Source organism: Vicia villosa, linkage group LG7 (assembly GCF_029867415.1).
Source record: "Vicia villosa cultivar HV-30 ecotype Madison, WI linkage group LG7, Vvil1.0, whole genome shotgun sequence".
NCBI classification, from domain to species: Eukaryota; Viridiplantae; Streptophyta; class Magnoliopsida; order Fabales; family Fabaceae; genus Vicia; species Vicia villosa.
Window position 1 is genome coordinate 49469505 of NC_081186.1, and position 21620 is coordinate 49491124.

Below are 21620 nucleotides of genomic sequence, written 5' to 3' on the forward strand. Positions count from 1 at the left end.
TAATATTTTTGTGATTATTATTTATGTCAAAAATTGTATTTAAAGTCTAAAAACAATAAGCAAAGTCAGCATTTTTATCACTAAAAGAAATGACAAAAAATCTAATTAAAATCTAAATTAAAATGTAAACAGGGATGAAAATTGAAGATAGTGGTGTGAATAGAAACTGGGCGCAGGGCCATGGTGATTTGGCCCAAGGCTGATTGGTGATCCAGAATTTGTTTTGTTCAGATTTTAATAAAAAAAAAGAATAATAAAGAAAAATAGAAAATAGAAAGGGAAATTAGGGTGATGTGTATTGTGGCTAATCGACTTCTCACGACTTACACTCTCTATTGCATCTCTCTCATCTCTTTCAAATAAGACGTTCGCCGGAAATCGCTCCGCCGCGCCGGAGGCGGCGAAGTTCGCCCTATCTAGCAATTGAACCCACCGGAACATCGCCCTAACGCTCCTCTATCCTCGCCTGTCCTCAGTTCCAAAAAAAATCAACCTATTGCTCTAAATCGGGACATGAGGTGAACCCTAGATCTAATCAGCGGAGGAATTTAAACGTGAACGACTATCAAACCTAAGATACGGCCATGGGGGAAACATTTAGGGAGTCTCAATCTACCTCACAATAAAGAGGCGGTGCGAAGAAGAACGAAAAGATGGAGCTTACCTGGACTCGTCGGAGAAGAAAGATTAAAGAATTCCGGCGGGGCTTCCGAGTTGATCTGTGTACCGCGAATCCTTCAGGTAATCTTTTGAATTCCTTTTTCAAATAACCTCTTCTCTTTCTTCTTCTTCTGAATTTTGTGATGTCTCGTTCTGAAGCTTGAGAATCTCGTGACGATAATGATGAAGGTGAGTTGAAGATGAACCGAAGGAGAAATTGAAGATTCTGTTATGATGAGTTGAAGGTGATGAAGATGATGAATTCAGAGAGAGTGCGTGAGTTGAAAGCTTGATGAGAGGTTGCAGCGGCGGAGGATGTGGTGAGGTTGTGGCTGAGCTCAATTGATAAGAGCTTCAGATGTTGAAGCTCTACCAATGGTGGATTCGTGAGCTTTTAGTGGAGGTAAGGGAGAGAGAATGATTATGGTGTAGCAGTGGTGGAGAATTGAAGGTGGTTGAGAGATTGAATTATGGAGGAGAAGAAGTAGTGAAGATGAAGAATGGGAGTGAAGTGAAGATGGTGATGAAGTGTGAAAAATGGTGAAGACCCCTTGAAGCTGAGTGAAGGTTCAGTTATATAGAGTTTCAGGTTTTGTTCCTCTGAATTTCTCTGTTGTATCCTTTTGAACTCTTCCTCCTTTTTCTGTTAAAAAAATCTGTTAGTGGTGTAACTGATTCTGTTATAGTTCTAGTAAAATCTGTTAGGGTTGTTAGTTGGTTAGGGATGTTAGAAACTGTTTAGAAAGTTTGTTATGTGACAGTTAGAGGCTATAAAGAATCTGTTAGGAACTTGTTAGGAGTTAGATAAACTGAAGGTTAAGAGTTAGTTAGGAAAAATTCTGTTTTTTTGGGTAATTGGGGCTGTTATGTGAAACTGAGTTTTGTTTTGTGAATGTGCAGGTTTGTAACAGGTTTTTCCTTGGTGGATTTGTATGATGCAGGGACTGTCTCATTGTTGCAAATTTGGAAATGACTTGCGGTTTTGCGGGAGTTCGGTTCAGCTTGAATTTGCTTCTTGAGTGTACCAAATTATTGAAAGTTATGGGATTTTCCGTCAAGTCGCTCTTTTGTTCTTCTAAACTGATGCCATTTTCCTTTTATGCAGGGGCTGGCTGTTCCATTAGTGATGCAACTGGTTTTAAGGGTCAAGTGATGACTCAGTCTACATGTTATTTGGTAAGGTAAATAGGTTAGAGGATTGGATCCTGAAGTATGAGGTTTGGGTTTTAATCCCAAGTACAAACTGTCTTGAGGGGTATAGATATATAAAGATTGCATTTAAATTGGTGGACATGTCTTGAGTTTTATATGGTTTGGAACTGAGATAAATTGGTATTGATGTAGGGGCACTGTTTTTGAAATGTGTGAATGGACTGTTGGTGTTTAGATGTAGATGTATGTTTAGAAATTTGGATTTTTTTGAATGGTGAATGCTGTTTTGAGCTCCCCTCTTTGAATTGGTTTTTCTGGTTCTTTTTCTTTTATGAATTGCTGCAAGTTTGTGAACTGGTTCAGTGTGTTTGGTGCAGGTCTTTTGGTTACCTTTGTTATTATTGTGTGCAGCAAGGAGCTAGAAATTGCGGAACACAGTTTAACTTGGAGTTAGCTCAGGGGTAGCAAGCTGGGTTATGGGCATGGCCATGTAGATGAAAGAACAAGAAGTTAAAGGGAGGATACTCGGGTTTGGTTGAGATGACATGGCGATGAAGCTCGGTGATCCTACTTGCGACGCCTAAAGCAAAGAATTCTTCTGTGTAATTTTTGTTGTTATGCAGTAAGAGTAAAAATGTAATAATAGTGATACTCAGTTAGATGAATACACCTTATGAATAGTATTTACACATGGCAGACTTGAAATTGTAAAAACCTTCTTTTGAATTCCAACTTTGAAAATTTTATTTTCCCTCCAATGCATAAGTTTGATCCTTCAATTTTTTCTTCAAAGCACAAAGTGGTCAAAGATGATCTTGATGAAAAGGTCAACCTTTTAATGTTGGCTTTAATAAGAAATCAAGGCTTTTGTCGAACCCCCGTGACCTTATCAAATATCAATAGCCCAAGATACCGTCTTCGTCTAAAATTCTTGCGTGGGCCCTTGATTCGATTCAAAACTGAATTTAACCAAACTTGAGCGTCAGGCACCCAATATTTAGAAAGAATGACGCCTTTAATATAATGTATTTTCAAGTTATCCTTTTGTGCCAAGGTTTAAGAATAAAAATAATGCCTTAATTATAATGACTTCACACATCATGTCTCGTGTCTTAGCTAATATATTGGCTTATGTCAAAGGATCTTGATGCAAAAGTGATTCTCCTTGAGGAAATCCCTTGTTGACGAAACTTAAAGATATGAGCACTTAATTTCATATTTAATTGGTGAAACTCAGGAAACTCAAGCAGATGAACTCTTAATTTTTTAAAATCCTTGATACCAAGTCAAAATTATTGATCAATGATGCATCTGTTAGATGACCTAATAGAGACATGCGAATGAAATGCATAGCTTAAGCCAATTAGAAGTAAAATCAGATGGGCAAATTTTGGGGTGCAACACTAGTATAGGCAAAACATGTTAATATTGATGTTCCAACATTAGAACATGATATCAAGACAGATGTTGTGGCATCTGCTCCTAATACAGAATAATAGCATCAACCTGTAGTTTATGCAGAAAGATAAATCATATAATGGAAACCAGCACAAATCACAAGTTAAGACCAATTTTTCAACACAAAACATAATGTTAAGACATATACCTTGACATCATCTGCTGACATAACACATATTTACCAAACAGAAAAGCATGCAGAATTAAATTGCAGAATGGTAAATAACACATGGAATTGTTAACCCAGTTCAGTGCAATAACACCTAACCTGCGGGCTACCAAGTCAGGAAGGAAATTCACTATGAGTAGTATCAATTCAAAGCTAAATAGTCCCAGTTTACAACTTTCTCCTAATCATTATCCAGTGCAACTTCTACCTAGAAATCAACATCTAGACATGAGAAACCGACATCTCACTCCCAATCACCACAGTGATAAACAAACAGTCCCAATCCCAGTTACTGTTTCAAAACAAGTCACAAACCTAGTGATAAAACTTACCCCAAACTCGTGATAAAAGAAGAACACACTTCCCGAACAAAATACTTAGTTTTTCTTCACAACTTCAACTAAGAACAATACTTGGTCTTGATTAAAAGCTTCAACCAAGAACAATACTCAAATTTATGCTTAAAAGCTCAAAAAGTAAACAAATAGTCAAGTAATAATCATTCTACCACACTGTATCAAAAGATACGTGGGTGACTTACACACACACAAGACTCTCAAAACTTCAGACCCAACACTTCCCCTAATTTTACAATTGTGAACGTTGTGTTTACATTAGGTCTAGGGTTCTATTTAAATAGTCTTCATCAGTCCATGATCTTCGAAACCTTTACCCAAATATTACTTGATCCACAAGCTGAGGACTGCAACAAATCTGCAGAGAAATCTCTTTGAATCTTGGAAAAAATCTTCAAGTTTCCTAAATTTTCCATTCATCCAGTTTTAGAAACTTTAATTCTGTTAGAGATTTGATTTTATAGTTCTAGATTAAGTCTTCTTCACCTGCGAATATTATTGAGATATATATGAAAGAAATATCACAAAATCAAATCAAATCTGTTAAGATTTAAAACAACATGTACTAATGTTCTGGTTCAGCGTGTTACAACATCTGTTAGAACATCTGTCTTTAATGTAAGCTCAAACTCTGTTGTATCATTATGATCAAGATGTTACGATATCTTGTTCAACATCTGCCATGAACCATGCTTTAGCAAAATTATTGCCAATACTAAAATCATGGAGCTAACAGGTGACCTTCTAGAAAGTTTCTCGAAAAGCATATGAGTAAGGACAAAACATGCTGAAAAGAATCTGTGTTGGTTTGTGGGGTCATTCGGTAATCCTGAAAGCAATATAGGGTGTTACAAAGTAGAATTAACAAAATCAATGATGGGGTTCTACCTTAAAATCACAACGACACTCGAGTACACTTGATTACTCTAAATGGCATCCTGACTCTCTACTATAGAGGCCTAAAGCCACGTGTATGAGTGACACTTCAAAAAATTTCAATGATGAGACTAGCATTTAATGTACATGTTCCCAAAGACACCTTCTCCACAGTAACTAATCTTTTCCACTTCTGCGAGTTGTAAGCCTATTGGGAAGACCAAGACTGCAAATAAAAACAACCAAATAATCTCAACCCTCGCTTTACTAAGTAATAACAAGGCCTTTGAAGACAACTATTATGGGTCGGTCATAGGAGTGTGAAAAAAATGGTTATTCTTAACCAAATTGTTCCACTTTTTAAAATGCAATCCAAATGCTAAAATATAAAAATGGGTATCCATTTTGTTATTCAAATATAAAGCAGTACACATAATAATGGGGTTAAATACCTTTTACCTCTGCCATATGAGCGTGTTTTGATTTACCTTGCCATATGAGCTAATTTACCCTCTTTAAAAAAAAATTAAAAGTAACTAACAGAAAAGATAAAACCAACTAGTACTTTTAATTGCTTCAAACTTAATTAATATAAAAACATATAGTTGCACCATTTTAAAACTGAACAATATAATTAGTTAAAGTATACTTATAGTATATAATTATTTAATTATATGTACATAGTTACAATATATATAATTATAAAAAAATAATTTAATAACATTAATAATTAATTACAATATAATCATACAGTATATATTATACATAGTTATAATTAGTTACATAGTTACAATATAATTAGTTATATATTATACATAGTTATATATAACTAGTTACAATTTTATTATTTAAATAAGTTTGTAGTAAAAAAATAATTTCATAATATTAATATATAATTAAAAAATAACGTTAATGTATTAATTGCGTATTATATAATAAAAAAAATAATGTTAATATATTGATTGGTATATTGATAGCGCCTCTTCTCTTTAATGTAAAGAACATAGGTTCAAGTTTCATTATGTGCAAAATTTTAGAACAATTGAACTATTAATTTTTCAAATCTTAAAATAATAAAAAACAACATGTCAATGTTGCATTTAAAATCACCCATAAATAAATAAATAAAACTTAAAAAAAAATAAAAAATCAACCTAACTAAAAAAAATTAAAAAGTGGAAATTTACAATGTTCTAGATAAGAAAAATTATGAACTAGTACTCCTATATGACGATGGAAATGTGAAAACATAATGGATACAACAGTTACAACTATTGGAAAAATCTGTGAATCTTATCGTGATTTCATTATGTTGGAGACTAGGTGATCCGGTTCTCTTATGTATTTGGATATAAAAGTTTTTCTAGAAAAAAGTGCATATTAGTAAATAAATACTAGTGTATGCTATATAAGAAAATAATGAGAAATGATATGCTTACACTTAATTTGACATCTACACCGTATAAAAATACGGTCTAATATACTCTTTGCCTTTTATTTATTATTTTATGCATGTTGGAATTTGTGCCACACAAGAAATGAACCCAAATTGATACGGTGTAGACATACGATGTAATCATTTTGGTGTAATGATAGCATTGCTCGAAAATAATACATGAGTTTAATGGAGATGCGATGTGTAAAGAAATCAACAGAAATATATCACTCTTCATGTTATACAAGTAGTTAAAAAAATTTATTTTTAGGCTATATTTGGGAGTTTGGAAGGAAGGGGAGGGGAGGACTTTGAAAAATAGGAAGAATTTGGTGAAAAGTATAAAAATATTTTGGGTAGGAGGATTTTGGAGAATTTGATTTTATTCATAACACCAAAAACCCCATAAAATAGGGGAACTTAAAAATTATATTGAAGGAGGGTTTTGGAGGGCTTACATAAATTTTTCAAATAACTTTTAGGTTATTATACTATTTTGAAAATTAAAAATTTTGTAATAATAATGACTCTTTTAACATTCTAAAAAAAATTATTTTTTCAAAAAATGTCAAATATTTTTCTATATTTTATTAAAAATTCGTTTTCGGAAGCCTTCCCCTCCAAACTCCCAAACATAACTTAGGGTTTAATATATGATACCCCTGCCAAACAAGCAAGATTTGATTTCCCCCTTAAAAAAAATTGTGATTCCCCCCTTGAGAAACCCAGATTCTAAATTGCGTCCCCCCTCATGCTGACTTGGCCATGGAATCTTCACACTTGACATTTCAAGTGGCTTTTATAATTTTTTTTAAATCCACTTTTTTAATTTTTTTAAATCCACGTCATTTTTTTATATATAATATATTTTTTTACGTTTTTTAAAATTGTTATTTTAATAATTTTTATAAATTATTTTTATCGAGTATTTATTAGTTTTTATGAATAGTAAAAATTGATGTTTGGGCCTAAGCTCTTACTTGTTGCATTAGAAGCTCATTTATGGGAGTATGCTTTTAACTCAAATGTAAGTGTGTGTGTGATTGCTTTATAAAGACTCACTTTGTCTTTGTAAAAATCGATGTGAGATTTGTTAATATACATACAACAACAGCACTGAACAGAAAACAACAACACCAACCACTACATGCACCCATACTGCTAAAAACAAATCAACAACTCCAACCACTACAACACTGATATATTAAACCCTTATTTTTATTTAGTGGAATACATTATATTTGATAGTGTAAAATTAATTGATATCGGTGCATCATTCCTTTTCTCATAATAGATTGATTCGTTATAATAAATAAAAACTATGCTCTATTCATTCCAATTTCACATTTATTATATAATAAAATAAATGTTAATTAAACATGTGTTTGATTATACTCATAAAATTTGTTTTAAGTATTTAAATTAATAAATCGATATTAATTGAAAGGAAATAAAATTTAGATTGAATTAAATAATTTAGATTAAAATCAAAATCCATTTCAGAACTGGTTTTAAACCGGTTATGAATTATAAATTAGTTTTTTTTTTTTGACAAATGATTTGGTTTATAAACCATAACCATAAAAATGAGTTGGTTCACATTAATTGGTTACCCATGCAATTATAAGGAAATCCAACTAAAAAGCACATTTACAAAATATTTAGGGACATGGTAGAACCACACCAAAAGGTCGAACACATTATGCCACTTCTCCAAACATAACTCGTTGTCGAATTTAATCATACGATTCCTCATATGTCACACAAAGGATTCATCATGTGTCACAAAAGCAACGTTAATCGTCTCACATATGTAAGTTTTACCACGCGCCATTTGTAGGTATGATCTCATTCTCAATTTTAAACTACTTCTCTATCACTTATATAACTTAGACAGTAGAGTGATATAATCTTGTAAAAAAAATTAATTATTTATTCTAAAAAATATAGATACAAAATATTAAATAATTGAGGATATTATAAAAAATATTAACGCGATAGTAAAATTATTAATTGGATTAATATGTATAAAAATTTTAAATGTGACTTGTAAATAGAAACCTAGAATAAGAAAATGAGTAATAGCCCATACATGATAGTACACTTAATTAATATTTTTATTTATTTATTTATTTAAGGTAACCTAATTAAACCGAAAACTATTTTCACCAAAAAAAATTATTAAAAGTGTGAAAATCATTGATTGGTGTAATGTTGGGTCGCAGACAAATTGAACATGTATAGCACGTGATTTCCTCTTACTTATCTTCATCGTCCATTCTTCAACCATACTTTTCAATTCTCAAATTTTACTTTTAAAATCAAAATTCCAACTTTGAATTCAAGTTCTAGCTTCATCATAGTTTTTACCTTGTAAGTTTTTTCACTTCAATCTATTAACAAATTTTATATATATTTATTTTATTTATATTTCATTAGCCATTTTGATTTTGATTTTGTTTTTCTTTGTTGTGTTTTCTGATTGGTTATGTTTATTCTAAATTTGTGTATGAGTTTTGTGATTAAACTTGGTGCTGAGTTATGTTCTTATGGAAATTTTATGCCTTTTATAACTTGAAGAAATTATTATGTTTTGCTGAAAATGGAAATACTGTAATTTGAACTCATGAATTAGTTTGTTATTGATTTTAATGCTATGATATATTTAGATCATTAATATAACTAGGGTTTTAAATTGGACACAATTGCGTTTTGGATCCTTCATATTGTCGAAAATCACTGCAAATTGCGGCTGATGCAGCCTCAACCTCGATTGTTGACCTATTTTTAAAGCGAGAATATAAAAACTAGGGTTTTGAATTGCGACAGAGTTGCGTTTTGATCCTTCATATTGCGCAAAATCAGAGTTAAATGCGTCTGATGTAGTCTCGTGTGCATTTGCGGACCTATTTTTAAACCGAGAAAATAATAACCAAGGTTTTAAATTATAACATAATCGCGATTTAGAACCTTGATCTTATAGAAAAAGTGTTAAATGTAGTTGATGCGGCCTCCACCGCGATTGTAGACCTAATTCAAATCGCGACATTATCAGGTTTTGGATCCTTCATACCACATTTAAATGCAGCTGATGCAGCCTCAACCGCAACAGAAGACCTATTTTCAAAACCGGGAATTATACGACCTTGGTCAAGTTGTGAAATTTTGGCCAAAATAGAATCTTAAAACTTATCTGAAAATGGTCTTAAGATATAGCACTTACTTATTTGTAATGTGAACTAGCTGCTTGATTTGTTTGATTTTGAATTCAGGTTCTTATGATGGGCGAGTCAGAGGGTACAAAGTTCGGCTTAGATGTCAGGAAGAATGAAAAAGATGGGTTTCAAAAAAGATTGAATCCTGCAATATCTAAATTTTTTGTGCAGCTCCCTCACAAGTTTCAGAATGTTGTAAAGGTCAATCACCAATCCCGTGTCTAAAAATTTAGTACGAACCTCGATTTGCGCTTAACTGATTATTTGTTAACTACAGAATCAGCTGAGTAGATTAGCAAAACATGAGGGAATGAATTGGGGGAGATCAGTTCAGAGACACGGAAGTGGAACTTTTAGTGTTTCTGAAGCTGAACTGAATGAGCAACTGCAGGCGTGGAAAGAAAATCCTTCTTGGGTTGATAAACCATCAGAAATAAAGGTTAGAACCTGTTTTATTTATATCGGATTTTTTTTCTTCGGCTTTTGGCTGCTTTTGAATGTAGATGGACTAGTAGTTTGCCTAAGAGGTTGTTCTTTAACGTGTTCTTATCTAAGAAGCACCGACACATACACAAACACAAGATACAACACAGACACGAACACATAGATATGAATAATAGCTTGAGAAAAAAAAAGTGATTGTATGTAATAGCAAGTGCTAGTGTCGTCTTGAACACTCAGACACACGCTTGCAATTTAACGTTTCAGTGCTACATTTATATCTATGTCTGTTTATGTGTATGTAAATGATTATTTTTTTTTGCAGGTGACTGTTCCCAAAGGCTCTCTTTGCAACCTCAATGTAGAAGTTGATGTTGGTTTTCCCCCTGATGCAGTATATAATATAGTAATAGATCCTGATAATAGAAGAGTTTTTAAAAATATCAAAGTAGGTAACTTCGTTCATCTATGAATCTTCTCAATGTGTTCATCAGTTACAAAGTTCTGCGACTGAACATGGAAATGTGTTTCTTGGTTCAGGAAGTTATATCCAGAAAAGTTTTGGTTGATGAGGGTCATAGACAAGTGGTCGATCTCGAACAAGCAGCTATTTGGAAATTTCTTTGGTGGTCCGGAACTATTTCAATAAATGTTTTGGTTGACCAAAACAGAAATGATTACTCTGTAAGGATCTATCCCTTTTCCATATTTGTTGCACTTGCACATAATTATTTGCGGCACGTATAACGTCATCTCTTTTAGACTGCAAATCATTAAGGCGGGTGAGCAACAATATGACATCGACACATCAGACTCAAGGCATGTCCGGTGTCTCACACCAATACGACATCGACGAATGTGGTTACATACAATCACTTTCATTTTCACAAATTATTAGGAGTCTCTACGTGTCAGTGTTGTGGCCGTGTCTGATGTCTGTATCTGTGGCTGATGTCTGTATCTATGGCAATACTCAGATAGTTTTACTTTTCATCCAACAAAGACGGATGCATATCTAACATACTACTCTCTAATTTTTTGTATCAGATGAAGTTCAAGCAAACCAAGACAGGATTCATGAAAAAATTCGAGGGCCACTGGAGAGTCGAGCCTTTATTTGTCGACGAAGCAACCTGTTATCCCTTTAAACCCTTAACAAAAGAAGACTATAAGATGTGTACAAGAGGCAAAGGAAGAGTCGGGTCTAAAGTTCGTCTAGAACAAATACTTCAACCTGCCATTGTCCCTCCACCTCCCATATCATGGTATCTGAGAGGAATCACTGCCAAGACAACTGAAATGCTTATAACTGATTTGCAAGCAGAAATTGCCAGAATCAGAGGAGGATATGAAGCTGAAAAGTCCAAGGAAGAGATTCAAGAAAAAACTGATAAAAGTTTTGACCTGGTTGCTAACACAAATGACATTAAAGAGAGATGGAGTTTACGGAGAAAAAACGCGAAGCAGAGTCATAGAAGACCGATAGACTGCTAAATGAGTTTCCTGTGTCTGTTTATATAAATTTAATTGAAGCAATCTGTCTAGATTTCACCATAGTTGTTCAGCTCACTTTAAAGGATTCTAATTTATATATGTTTTTTTTCTTCATAATGTTGATATCATTAGTTTTTTGCGCATTGCATTGCATTCAAGTTTGATGAATCAAATAACATAACAAGGCATGACATAGCAGTTTTGGTTAGTTTAGATTTCACAAAATATGTGAAATATCAAAACAGTTATTATGACATGCGCAATTTTTCAATTCCAGAATTAAACTTTAAAAGTAAGAGTAATGTGTAAATACTTAATGGAATAATGAATCTTTTAGAATCAAATTCATAAGAACTCAGACAATTATGCACCTCACTTGAATAAGGAACTCGGGAGTAGACATGGCAATAAAACCCAGACCTACGGGTACCCACCCGAACCCGCCCCGAAGTTGACGGGGCAAACCCGCTTTGACTGGGTTTGGGTTTTCTCCGATTAGAAAACACGGGGATGGGTCGGGTAATGGGGACACTAGTACCCACTCCGAATCCGCCCCGTTTATTTCAATATGTACATTATTATTTATATTTCATAATTTATATTATTAAATATGTGGTTAATGTTTTAATAATTTGATTTGTATTTATTATTTTAAATATTTGAAATATATGTATGAAATTTTTTGAGATTGTTTTATTTTGTTATTTATAATGTAATTTGATTTTTGAAAAAGTAAATATTTTTATTTAAAAAATTGATTTTACAAAATACATGGTGGCGGGGCGGGGATACCCGAACCCGTTAAGGACGGGTTTGGGTTTTAATTCTCCATCCCCGTTTAGGTTTGGGGCAGGTAACGGGGATTGATTGGGGATTCGGGTTTGGGGGAGGTAAAAACCGTCCCCGACCCGCCCCGTTGCCATGCCTGCCTACTCGGGAGTGAAGAAATTCTGCAATTAAATAAAAAGAGACTGTTCACTACATCTCATGCTTTAGTTACATGCCTTGACAAAATTTCTAAAATACTCTTTATATTTGGAAATTGGAATTTGGATGCATCTAAAAATACGTCAAATACAAGAAATTTATGAATTTTGGAATCCGGTGGCACTCCAACACACCAGAGCAACTCAACCTCAGAACCACAGTCAAATCAAAGTAGAAAGAAGTTGGAATTTTAAACTCAGGATTAAACTTACAAATGTTAAAATCCAAACGCTTTCATTTTAAGTAGAGCTGTTAATATGGGCTACCCGACCCTAAACGGGCCGGCCCTAGCGGGCCCTGGGCTTTTTAGGGCTGGACCAAAAAGGCCCTGTTTAATATGGGCTCGAGATTTACTACCCGAACCCAGCCCTAGATGGGTTTCGGGCTACCCGGCCCTAAATGGGCTTTATTATTTAAAAAAATTAAAATAAAAACTCCATAATATTTATTATAAATAAAATTAAAAATTATGTTATTTTACACATAATACATTTTTAAGTACTATATTATCTCTTATAAATACTATAATGTGTTTCTAAATAGAATACATGTCTAAATTGTATAAAATAATACTTGGATATTTATTATAAAAGAAAAACTAATATAATACGATGAAAAAATGTTGATTATATTAATGTATAATATTTAAAAGAGAAAGATTGAATAAAATAGAGATAAAATTTAGTGAAGTGAGAAAAAACAATATGTTATTTTGGAGTAAGATAATATAAATATTATGCGGGCCTGATGGGCTACCCACGACCCATATGGGCTAGCCCTAATGGGTAGCGGGCTTTTCAGGGATGTGCTAAAAAGGCCCTGAAAAATATGGGCTCTAATTTTAAGGCCCAAGCCCTATAATTTTTCGGACCTGGCGGGCCGGTCCATATAGGCTAGCCCATTTTGACAACTCTAATTTTAAGTACTCGCGACCTGTCCTTACGTCTTTCTTCTCTTCCATTTGAAACGAACTAAAACCAACTAAGTGTTGCAGATCTTCATTCAAGCTAAGCACAAACATCTCTCACATTTGGTAAACTTCTCATATCTTTGTTTTTTTTTTTTTTTTAATTTTTGATGCATGCAACTCAACTCATTAATAGGTTAAAGTTATGCTTCATTAGGATACATTCAATAGAAATGTATTGTTTGTTTGTTCACAATAAGATTTGGTGTGAATTTGAGTCACTTGAGGTTTAGGTACATTCATGAGCGCATTCTGTTCTGGTTCGTCTAAGTCTGAATTTTGAAATTCGGATCCTGGGTATGGATAACAAAATCTAGATTTTTTGGTTATGCATTCATTTTTTTAACTCTATTTTCTGATACATTGTTTTTTAATTCTTTAGAAAAAAATATCCGACAAACAATAGAGATACATACATGGTCGAGTGACCCAACAAGCTTCAGTATGCAAGGAGAAAGCTAGACTCTCATAACCCACATCTGGAGAATCATCGTGTGTTGTTGAGGGATCGTATTTCTAAGATCATGTATCTCTGACTCATGACGAAGCACCTACTATACTTGTTAATGCTGATGTAAATGCGCATAATCCACATCCTACAACCGGATATAATGTTATTGCACCTACTAGTTTTTCAAGAGGCCCCGAAGAACCTTGACTACTTCCTCTACATGCACACCATGCTGTAGTTCATGTGTGGGAGGGAGAGATAGCATAAATGTTTTATTACTCTTTTAAACATTTATTTTATACTAATTGAATTGTATAACATTGATGTATCTTTTTTAGTAGTAATGTGACATATTAAAATGTATAAACCATGGTAGAAAAATATCAAAGCCTCCACGTCCATATGAGCCTTGGTTTAAGATCGTATTGGAGTTGTCCAGGCTGAAGGACTTTAGTAGGACTGTAAATGGTTATATTGACCATGGTCTATTAATATCATTTATTGAGAGATGGCATGCAAAGACCTTGTCATTTCATCTTCCAATTGGTGAGATGATAATCACGCTTGATGATGTATCTTGCCTCCTACATCTTCCAATCAGAGGAAGATTGTTGGATCACTCCATAATTACTAGACCTGAGGCCTTCGAACTAATGGCGACACAATTATGGACTGGTCCGGGTAAAGCCCAAGAGGAGATAGAATGTCTCATCATTGTCTTCCGCAGAGATGTTAATGCAATATTTACGGTATAGAATTACATCTAATAGTTTTATAGAGTGTCCCATCATTACATGACACCAGAGCCAAAAGAAGACCCCCCATTATGCAAGCTCATTAGCAATTACTAGAAAAGGAATAGGTGAGGGTTGACCATGCTATGGATGTACTGCCGATATATCACCGTATTGTTGCTATTGGGGGATAGGTCATAGCTAGAAGAGAGTTTTAGGAAGACACTCATGAGAGGATCATTCAACAAGAAATCTTAGTTGAGGCACAACATGCATTGTAGTATATGAGGCACAGAAGGATCAGAGGATTTAGATATACACAATTATATTGTAGATATATTATTAGATAGATAGACGAGAATAACAAATTACAGATGTGTGAATCATGTTATTATAGAATATATTATAGATTATTAGGTAGATAAATGAAATCATATACATAGAGCCATTACCAACCAAGTTGTTCAGTTAGGGACTAGAAATAGAAGATGAAGCGGTTGAGTTACATCTTAAAATGATGAATCACTACTTCTGATGTGGAAGAGCAGGGTGGACTTGCAAGGCTAACACCCCAACGCCCAAGTCAGTGAGAGAATCAAAATTAATCTAAGAGGGATAATGGATTTGAATATCTGAAATGACACGCTTTACCCTTATATATCAAGATCGATTGAAATCATTTGCAAGTGATGCGACATGTTGTAAGCACAGCTTTCTAATTGAATCAGACGATGATTGATGCGTTGGAGGGAGAAATTGCCAGCTTCTGGTCAGGATGAAGGTCTACGTGTTATGTGCGCCTTTCCACTTGGAATTTTCTATCGGGCCTTGTGGGTGGCTCAAAATCGTTTTCCCTCAAGCCATTGTTTCTATTTTGTAAAATGAACGCATTTTCATTCACACCTTCAGGTCGACTATTAACTGAAGTAAGTGAAGAGTCTTGATTGGACGTCACTAGCATTGGGAACAGATAGGATAAATGTCATTCTCTTGATGGTAATAATATCCTCTTTGTCATAGAATACTCAAGTAGTCTAAACATTTCAGGACGAAATTTTGATCGTTCATGGTGTGATTTGAGTCTCCTGATGTAATAGATTGCACGATGTTGATGTGTTTGATTCTTTGTTTATTTCTCCTAGGATACCCCTATTAGGGTTTAGCATAATTATCCCAGTATATGTTCCTAAAATCACGAGGTATTGGAAATGATGAAGTGATTTATCTCAAACATATATACTATAATACAGATTTCACGAGTCCCTTAAGCAAAACTTGGGGTGAGTCCCTAAGTAAGCTTGAGGCGAGTTCCTCAAGTAAAATTGTGGAAATTTCTAAGGATAAGGAATCAACCATGCCCTAAACATGGGCCCTTTGGTGTATATTAAAAAAAATTCAGACTCTATGACACCTTCTTAGGATATTTGAATTTGGTGGTTATTTGCCCATTAATTTCAAGGTTTAAATGGCCCCGACTACACAAATTCATTGTTTTGAACCAGTCCCTCATGCGCTGCTTCAGGTGAGTCCCTCACGTGTTTCTTAGAGTTCCTTATAGGACAAAAAGGATACTTCGTTGAAGTTCGAGCATTTAATAGCCTTGTGAGTTGCAAGGATACTTCATTTAACTTCTAGCATTCAATTTGCATATATCTTACAAAACTCAAACAAACGGGTACACATGTTTATGAAAAGGTGAGGCACCTCATTAAAAACCCTGCACATGTAGTAGAAAAGAGGGTCTCCCTATTATTACAAACAAACCATGTTCTTAAAAGAAGTTCCACAATCGACAAAGGTGAGACCTCACCTTATTCAATTAAAACTTCTAAGATAATTAATTAAAATTGTATTATATCCACCAACCCCTCTAAGCTCACTTTGGCATCCTTACCTGATAAATATACTCTCTCCTTGGACACTTTGGTCAATTCCTCCTTTTCAACTCATGTAGCGTGGGCACCTTACTTGGTGGCAATTTTTTCAAGAGGCATTATCTTCTTCTCTTTTCGAGATTCAACACCTAACATTTAATCTACAACATTCACTTCCTGCGTATCTGGATGCTTAGTGTGGGAAATATCCATAGTCAACTTATTTAACTTCAAACTATATTAATAACAGCTCTGGGGCGGTCTCCTGATCACCTTAGACAACCCCAACACACCCATTGGTAAGAAGGTACTTCATACAATGATATAACATCAATATAGCAACTCCCAAGATATTGAAGGTATACTGCACTATGATTATATTATACGAGGAAAGGTTATCACAAGGTAAACTACCTTGATCATCTTTGCGTATGATCCATGTTAATCTTACCTATATCATTCCAATTTATCAAAGTTGTGATGCTTCAACTGTTACAGGGGAAGGACAAAAGAATTTTAACATGATAAGTCCCTAGTTGGAATCCCCCATTGACCATCTTTGCATTTTCATCCAGCCTGAACATGGTTTTTAGGGTGATGTAGCCTTTTATCTGCATATGTTCAGCAAAAAAAAGCCAACTAGTGAAACTTGGAAAGCTCGAAGATCATATGGATCCTTCCCTGAGAACATGATCTCCTACTCTAGAGATTATGTCAAGCCCAAATTGGAGCATACAGGTGAACCTTATACTATGATGATTTAGCGAGTATATCTCCTATGAGAGATGTTGGTTTCTCCTTCCCTAGTGAACCCTTCCTGCTATAATGTTGAGGGTATGGCGTATTAGTCTGTATTTGTTTCCTCTTTGCTTATTTCCCTTCTTGGACCTAGGGCTTTCAGGGGGTCCCGATGTCGAGGTCTATATGAAACCTTGTTTTGCAGGTAATAGGTTTTTGTTTTGATGATGACAACTGTGAAGAACTGTAAAAGACCGGACAAGAAAGATAACATCAACATGATAACAACTGTGAGGAACATAATAAGGTATTTAGCATGATAAATATGCAACATAATGTCAACTGTAAAAGATCAGAAAAGATAACATTCGGCATAGTAAATATGCAATCATTAAGAAAGTCAACCAATGTACTTAAGCGGTTAAAGATGCAAACCATGGGTTTGATAAAGAATTGATAAAGTTTTCAAATAAAACTTCAGACATTAACGAAGGTTGTTTAGACAAAGGCAAACAAACACATTATATCAAAAGTCTCAGGAGATCTTAAGCAAAGTGTCAACATAATGAATACATCAGACACAAGCTTAGGGAAATTATCCCAATTTAGTAAGTGAGTGAAACTTTTGTAAACGCAAAAGTATTTCTTGATAGAAGTAGATGGCTATAAGCACACACACACTTAAAATTTTTTTATTAAATGTTTTGAAAAGAATCAATCTTAAGAAGTATATATAGAATTTGCATAGAAAGAGATAGGAACATTCAAAAAGCCAAAAAATATTTCTTGACGGGATCTAATCTATTATATCAATCAATTAGATTGGCGGGTTTTTGAGGAAAAAGGAAATTTGAATACACTCAACCGATTAGGAACAAATACATATCACTTGTTACCTATTTTGGAACTCATAGTCGTTGCCTTTAAATGATCTAATTGATTAATTTAATCGATTAGTAACTGTCATTTTTTATTTAATGAGGTTTCCTCGTCTGAAAGATTTGAAGCCTATAAATAGAGGCCTCATTTCTCATTTCATTGCATCTAGACCTCATTTCTCTCTCTCTCTCTCTCTCTCTCTCTCTCTCTCTCTCTCTCTCTTTATATCTCTAAGTTTTTATTTTCACTTTCTCTCATTAGTTCTTATAGCCAAATTCTTTTGTAAGGAAAGATCTTTTGTGAGTGAGGTGTCTTTGTAATTCTAGATGGGTAGCATTGTATACATTCTTCAAGAATGTTGTTTACGCATCTTGGATTAACACAATCCATTTAGGGATAAAAATATGTGGTTGGAAGGTAAACCTATTAAAAGCTTTGGTTGGGGATTTTGTGATCAGTTCCTGATATTTAGTTAGGTTAAATATCGTTAATATTGTTGAACTTCCCTTAAGGTTATTATAAAGCCTTGCTCATTTGAAGGACAAAGTTCTTCAATATTGATGAACTTACCATTAGGTTCATGGTTAGCCCGTAAAAACCATATGTTAGAAGATCAACCTGTTAAAATCTCAAGAGGTTATTGGTTATCCTGTGAAACAAAATTGAGCTCAGATATTTTGTGGAGAGAAGTCTTACCGCTTCAATCTACCACTGGGAAGGAAGCTTGGACACTTCAGTCTCAACATTTCAATGGAGAATACGCAAATGATCATATCTTTCGTCTTGTATTATCATGATTGTAGGACAACCAACATATCCTTGTATAAGGGGGTTCGTGAACTTCACATACTAAAAGCTCTCAAGCATTTGATGGAAACTATCAAGGTAGATTCTTAGAGAGAGGACTATGTCCTTTTGATTTGATTGAACCTCTATAATTCTCGGTGTTTTTCCTCTTCCCTTAAACTCTTTAATTTCCGCATCTTATTTCAATATTTATTTTCCACTTCTTAGGTATAGAAAAATGTTTTTCTAAATCCGATTTTAATCTCAAAAAGTTTTCAAAGTTTTTAAAACCATATTTTTCCAAACCACCCAATTCACCCCCCCTCTTGTGTGTGAAGTCTCAAGTCAATAGTCTGCTGTCACCCGATGGCTGGTGGGAGCCGCCTCAAACATACTTCTTTAGGGTGAGCCTCTTGAATGAGCTATTCAATCTCTTTCTTCAATTGGTAACTGTCTTCTATGTGGTAACCCTTGACCCTATCATATATACACCATCTGATGGGCTCAAGTCCCATAATTTCAGACTTGGGGGACTACGAAGGAGGAATATAGTGGGTACATTGGACTTCAGGTCAGATCTATTCACGAAAAATGTTCAAGGGCATGAAGTTCTCAATAGGTTCTGTGTTACACTTGAAAGTATCCATGTAAATGAAAAGCAAGGTGTAATGGCTTTTGCATTGGTGATGTAATGAGTCGAGATTTCTAGACACCTACTCTTAGGTGAGGGATTCATTGAAGTGCCCGACCCTCAATCCATCTTGGAAGGTTCCTACGAATATCTCCTGGTTTGGGTGAATGACCTTGATAGTCACCTCGTTGAAATGGGAGAAATACTCCTTTAAGTATTCTGAAGGCCCCTAGCGAAATTTGAACAGGCCGATGGTGGACATCATCCTGTATTTGCGCGCCAAAAATTAGTGGACCAACTTTTTCACTAAGTCTTGATAGCTAGTAAGTGAGAGGCGCAATAGGTTTTATACCACCTCAATATGGCATCCCTAAATGTGTTTAAAAGGATTTTACACTTCAAAGAGTTTAAGGCTTCAATGATAGCCATTTGCGTGTTAATGGAGGCGAAATGTTCTTAGAGATCACTTATTCCATCAAACTTTGTGAATGAAGGCGGTATGAAGCTTTCCAATACAAAGGCTCTGTAGCAACCTGCCTAAAAAATTAAATTTAGAGTTGCCACCTATTCTACCAAGGCGAATAGGAAACCTACGCAGTTAAGAGATCGGGGTAAGATACTATATTCAGGTCGAGGGAAGGTGTTAGGCACCCTCAACCCTTTCCTAATGGCTAACATCTCAAAGATAAAGGTTTATGGCAAGGCTTATAAAGAAAGGTGACAGAGAGTAATAAGAGTTAAAGGCTAATTATTTGAACATGATTAGAGTTTGGAAGAGGGGGACTCGCCTTGTTGCCAAGTGCCTACGTATCTCCTTATGGAGAATCAGAGTCAACGTAGTTCGGGGGACGGGTTGTACGCCCTTTGGGTTTGAAATTTAATTTGATATGGTTTCGGAGGCCTCGGAGTAGCCTATCGTAGTTTTGAATGAGGATGAAAATCCGTAATTTGTTTTGAAGTGTTTTAGGATTTGGGCGTACAACCCTGATTTAATTTTGCACTATTAACCGCAACGATCAATAGATTCGATCGCCATAGTTAACAGATTTGAAATTGTATCGTTACCAATTTTAATCAATTGATCTGATTATTACTAATAACGAATTATGATATTTTTTAATAATTTTTAATAATTAGTTTGTATCGTTACCCCTCGTAATCGATTGATTCGATTAAAAAGAATAACGAATTAGAATAAGAACAATAGAAAGATTAATCATCGCGACTAATAAGATAGTCGAAACCATTTAATCAAATAGAAATTAATTATATTTTAATTAAATAACATTTTAATTAAAAGTCATTATTGACCATAGCGATTAATTCATTTAATCGGAACGAACAACAAATTAGAATTTTTAACATAAATATTATATGTTAAATTATTTAAAAAAATAATTATTATCATATAAATAAATATATTAAAAAGAATTAATTAAAACATATAATTAATTAAAACTAATTTAGGTTATTAAGATTATGATTCAGTGTGGCAGTTGGTGTGGTACATGGTATGGGGACAGATCCTGGGACGTTAGATCTGGATGGTTAATGATTCTAAGGTTCAGATGCTGAGGGATTATGGTGAAGCATATAGGCAGGGGCGCATGAGATCACATAGGGAAATTTGGAAAAAAAACATTGTGAGGGCCAGGGATCGAACCCTGGACCCTGGGATTATCACACACACGCCTTACCAACTCAACCCAGCTACTCACGCATTTGAATATTGCTTTGGTTAAATTATAAAAGAAACAAAAGAAATCATGGAAGGAACGCGCGCGGAATTCAAATAACCCAATGCCATGGCGACACATCATCATCTTTCCCACTAGGCTCATAAAACCTGCAACCTTTTGCTACGAATTAGCTAGAATTCCCTTCGTAGAAACACACACCTGGAAAATAGCGATTAGGCCCTCACCACATATAAATGTTTCGCACCACCTGCAATCTTCTCATTTAAGCCATGCGAACTCAACCCTATATTCAATTCCCCTTAATTTTAATCCTAATTAAAATCCCCAAATTAAAACCCTAGAACTCGAATAGGGCTCTAATGGCAAAACATGTTTAAGGCACGCAAACATCAAGCAATCAATCCAGAAACGATCGGGACACACATATAAACCACAATACGCAAATAAATTGTAATGAAGATGCATAAATTATTGGAATCGGGTTCAATTCGTTAGCGACTTACCTGGGCTTGTATGGAGGTGTTCTGGGGGTGTTGAAGCAGTGTGAGTATCCAGACACGTTCCAAATCACCTGAAGAAGCTTTTGAAACCTTTAATTCTTGTTGAAAGCCTCAAAT

General features: G+C 34.5%; 1 protein-coding gene and 1 long non-coding RNA gene across 5 annotated transcripts; both read left to right on the plus strand.

Annotated features, from left to right (window-relative positions):
* The first annotated feature begins 283 nt into the window (after positions 1-283).
* On the plus strand, positions 284-2553 carry LOC131620540 (uncharacterized). Of its 4 annotated transcripts, none has more exons than XR_009289174.1 (4): positions 284-741; positions 820-1249; positions 1561-2086; positions 2190-2553. It is a non-coding gene; the product is annotated as an uncharacterized LOC131620540 (long non-coding RNA). The 4 variants fall into 4 exon arrangements; XR_009289176.1 differs by having other exon boundaries at positions 1561-1841; XR_009289175.1 differs by having other exon boundaries at positions 1561-1836.
* Positions 2554-8322: 5769 nt separating this feature from the next.
* On the plus strand, positions 8323-11373 carry LOC131620541 (uncharacterized). The gene is made up of 6 exons (XM_058891654.1): positions 8323-8479; positions 9379-9522; positions 9599-9760; positions 10088-10210; positions 10303-10446; positions 10810-11373. The coding sequence occupies exons 2-6, from the start codon at positions 9385-9387 to the stop codon at positions 11254-11256; spliced, it is 1014 nt and encodes a 337-aa protein (XP_058747637.1). The 5' UTR covers positions 8323-8479; positions 9379-9384; the 3' UTR covers positions 11257-11373.
* Positions 11374-21620: the final 10247 nt, after the last annotated feature.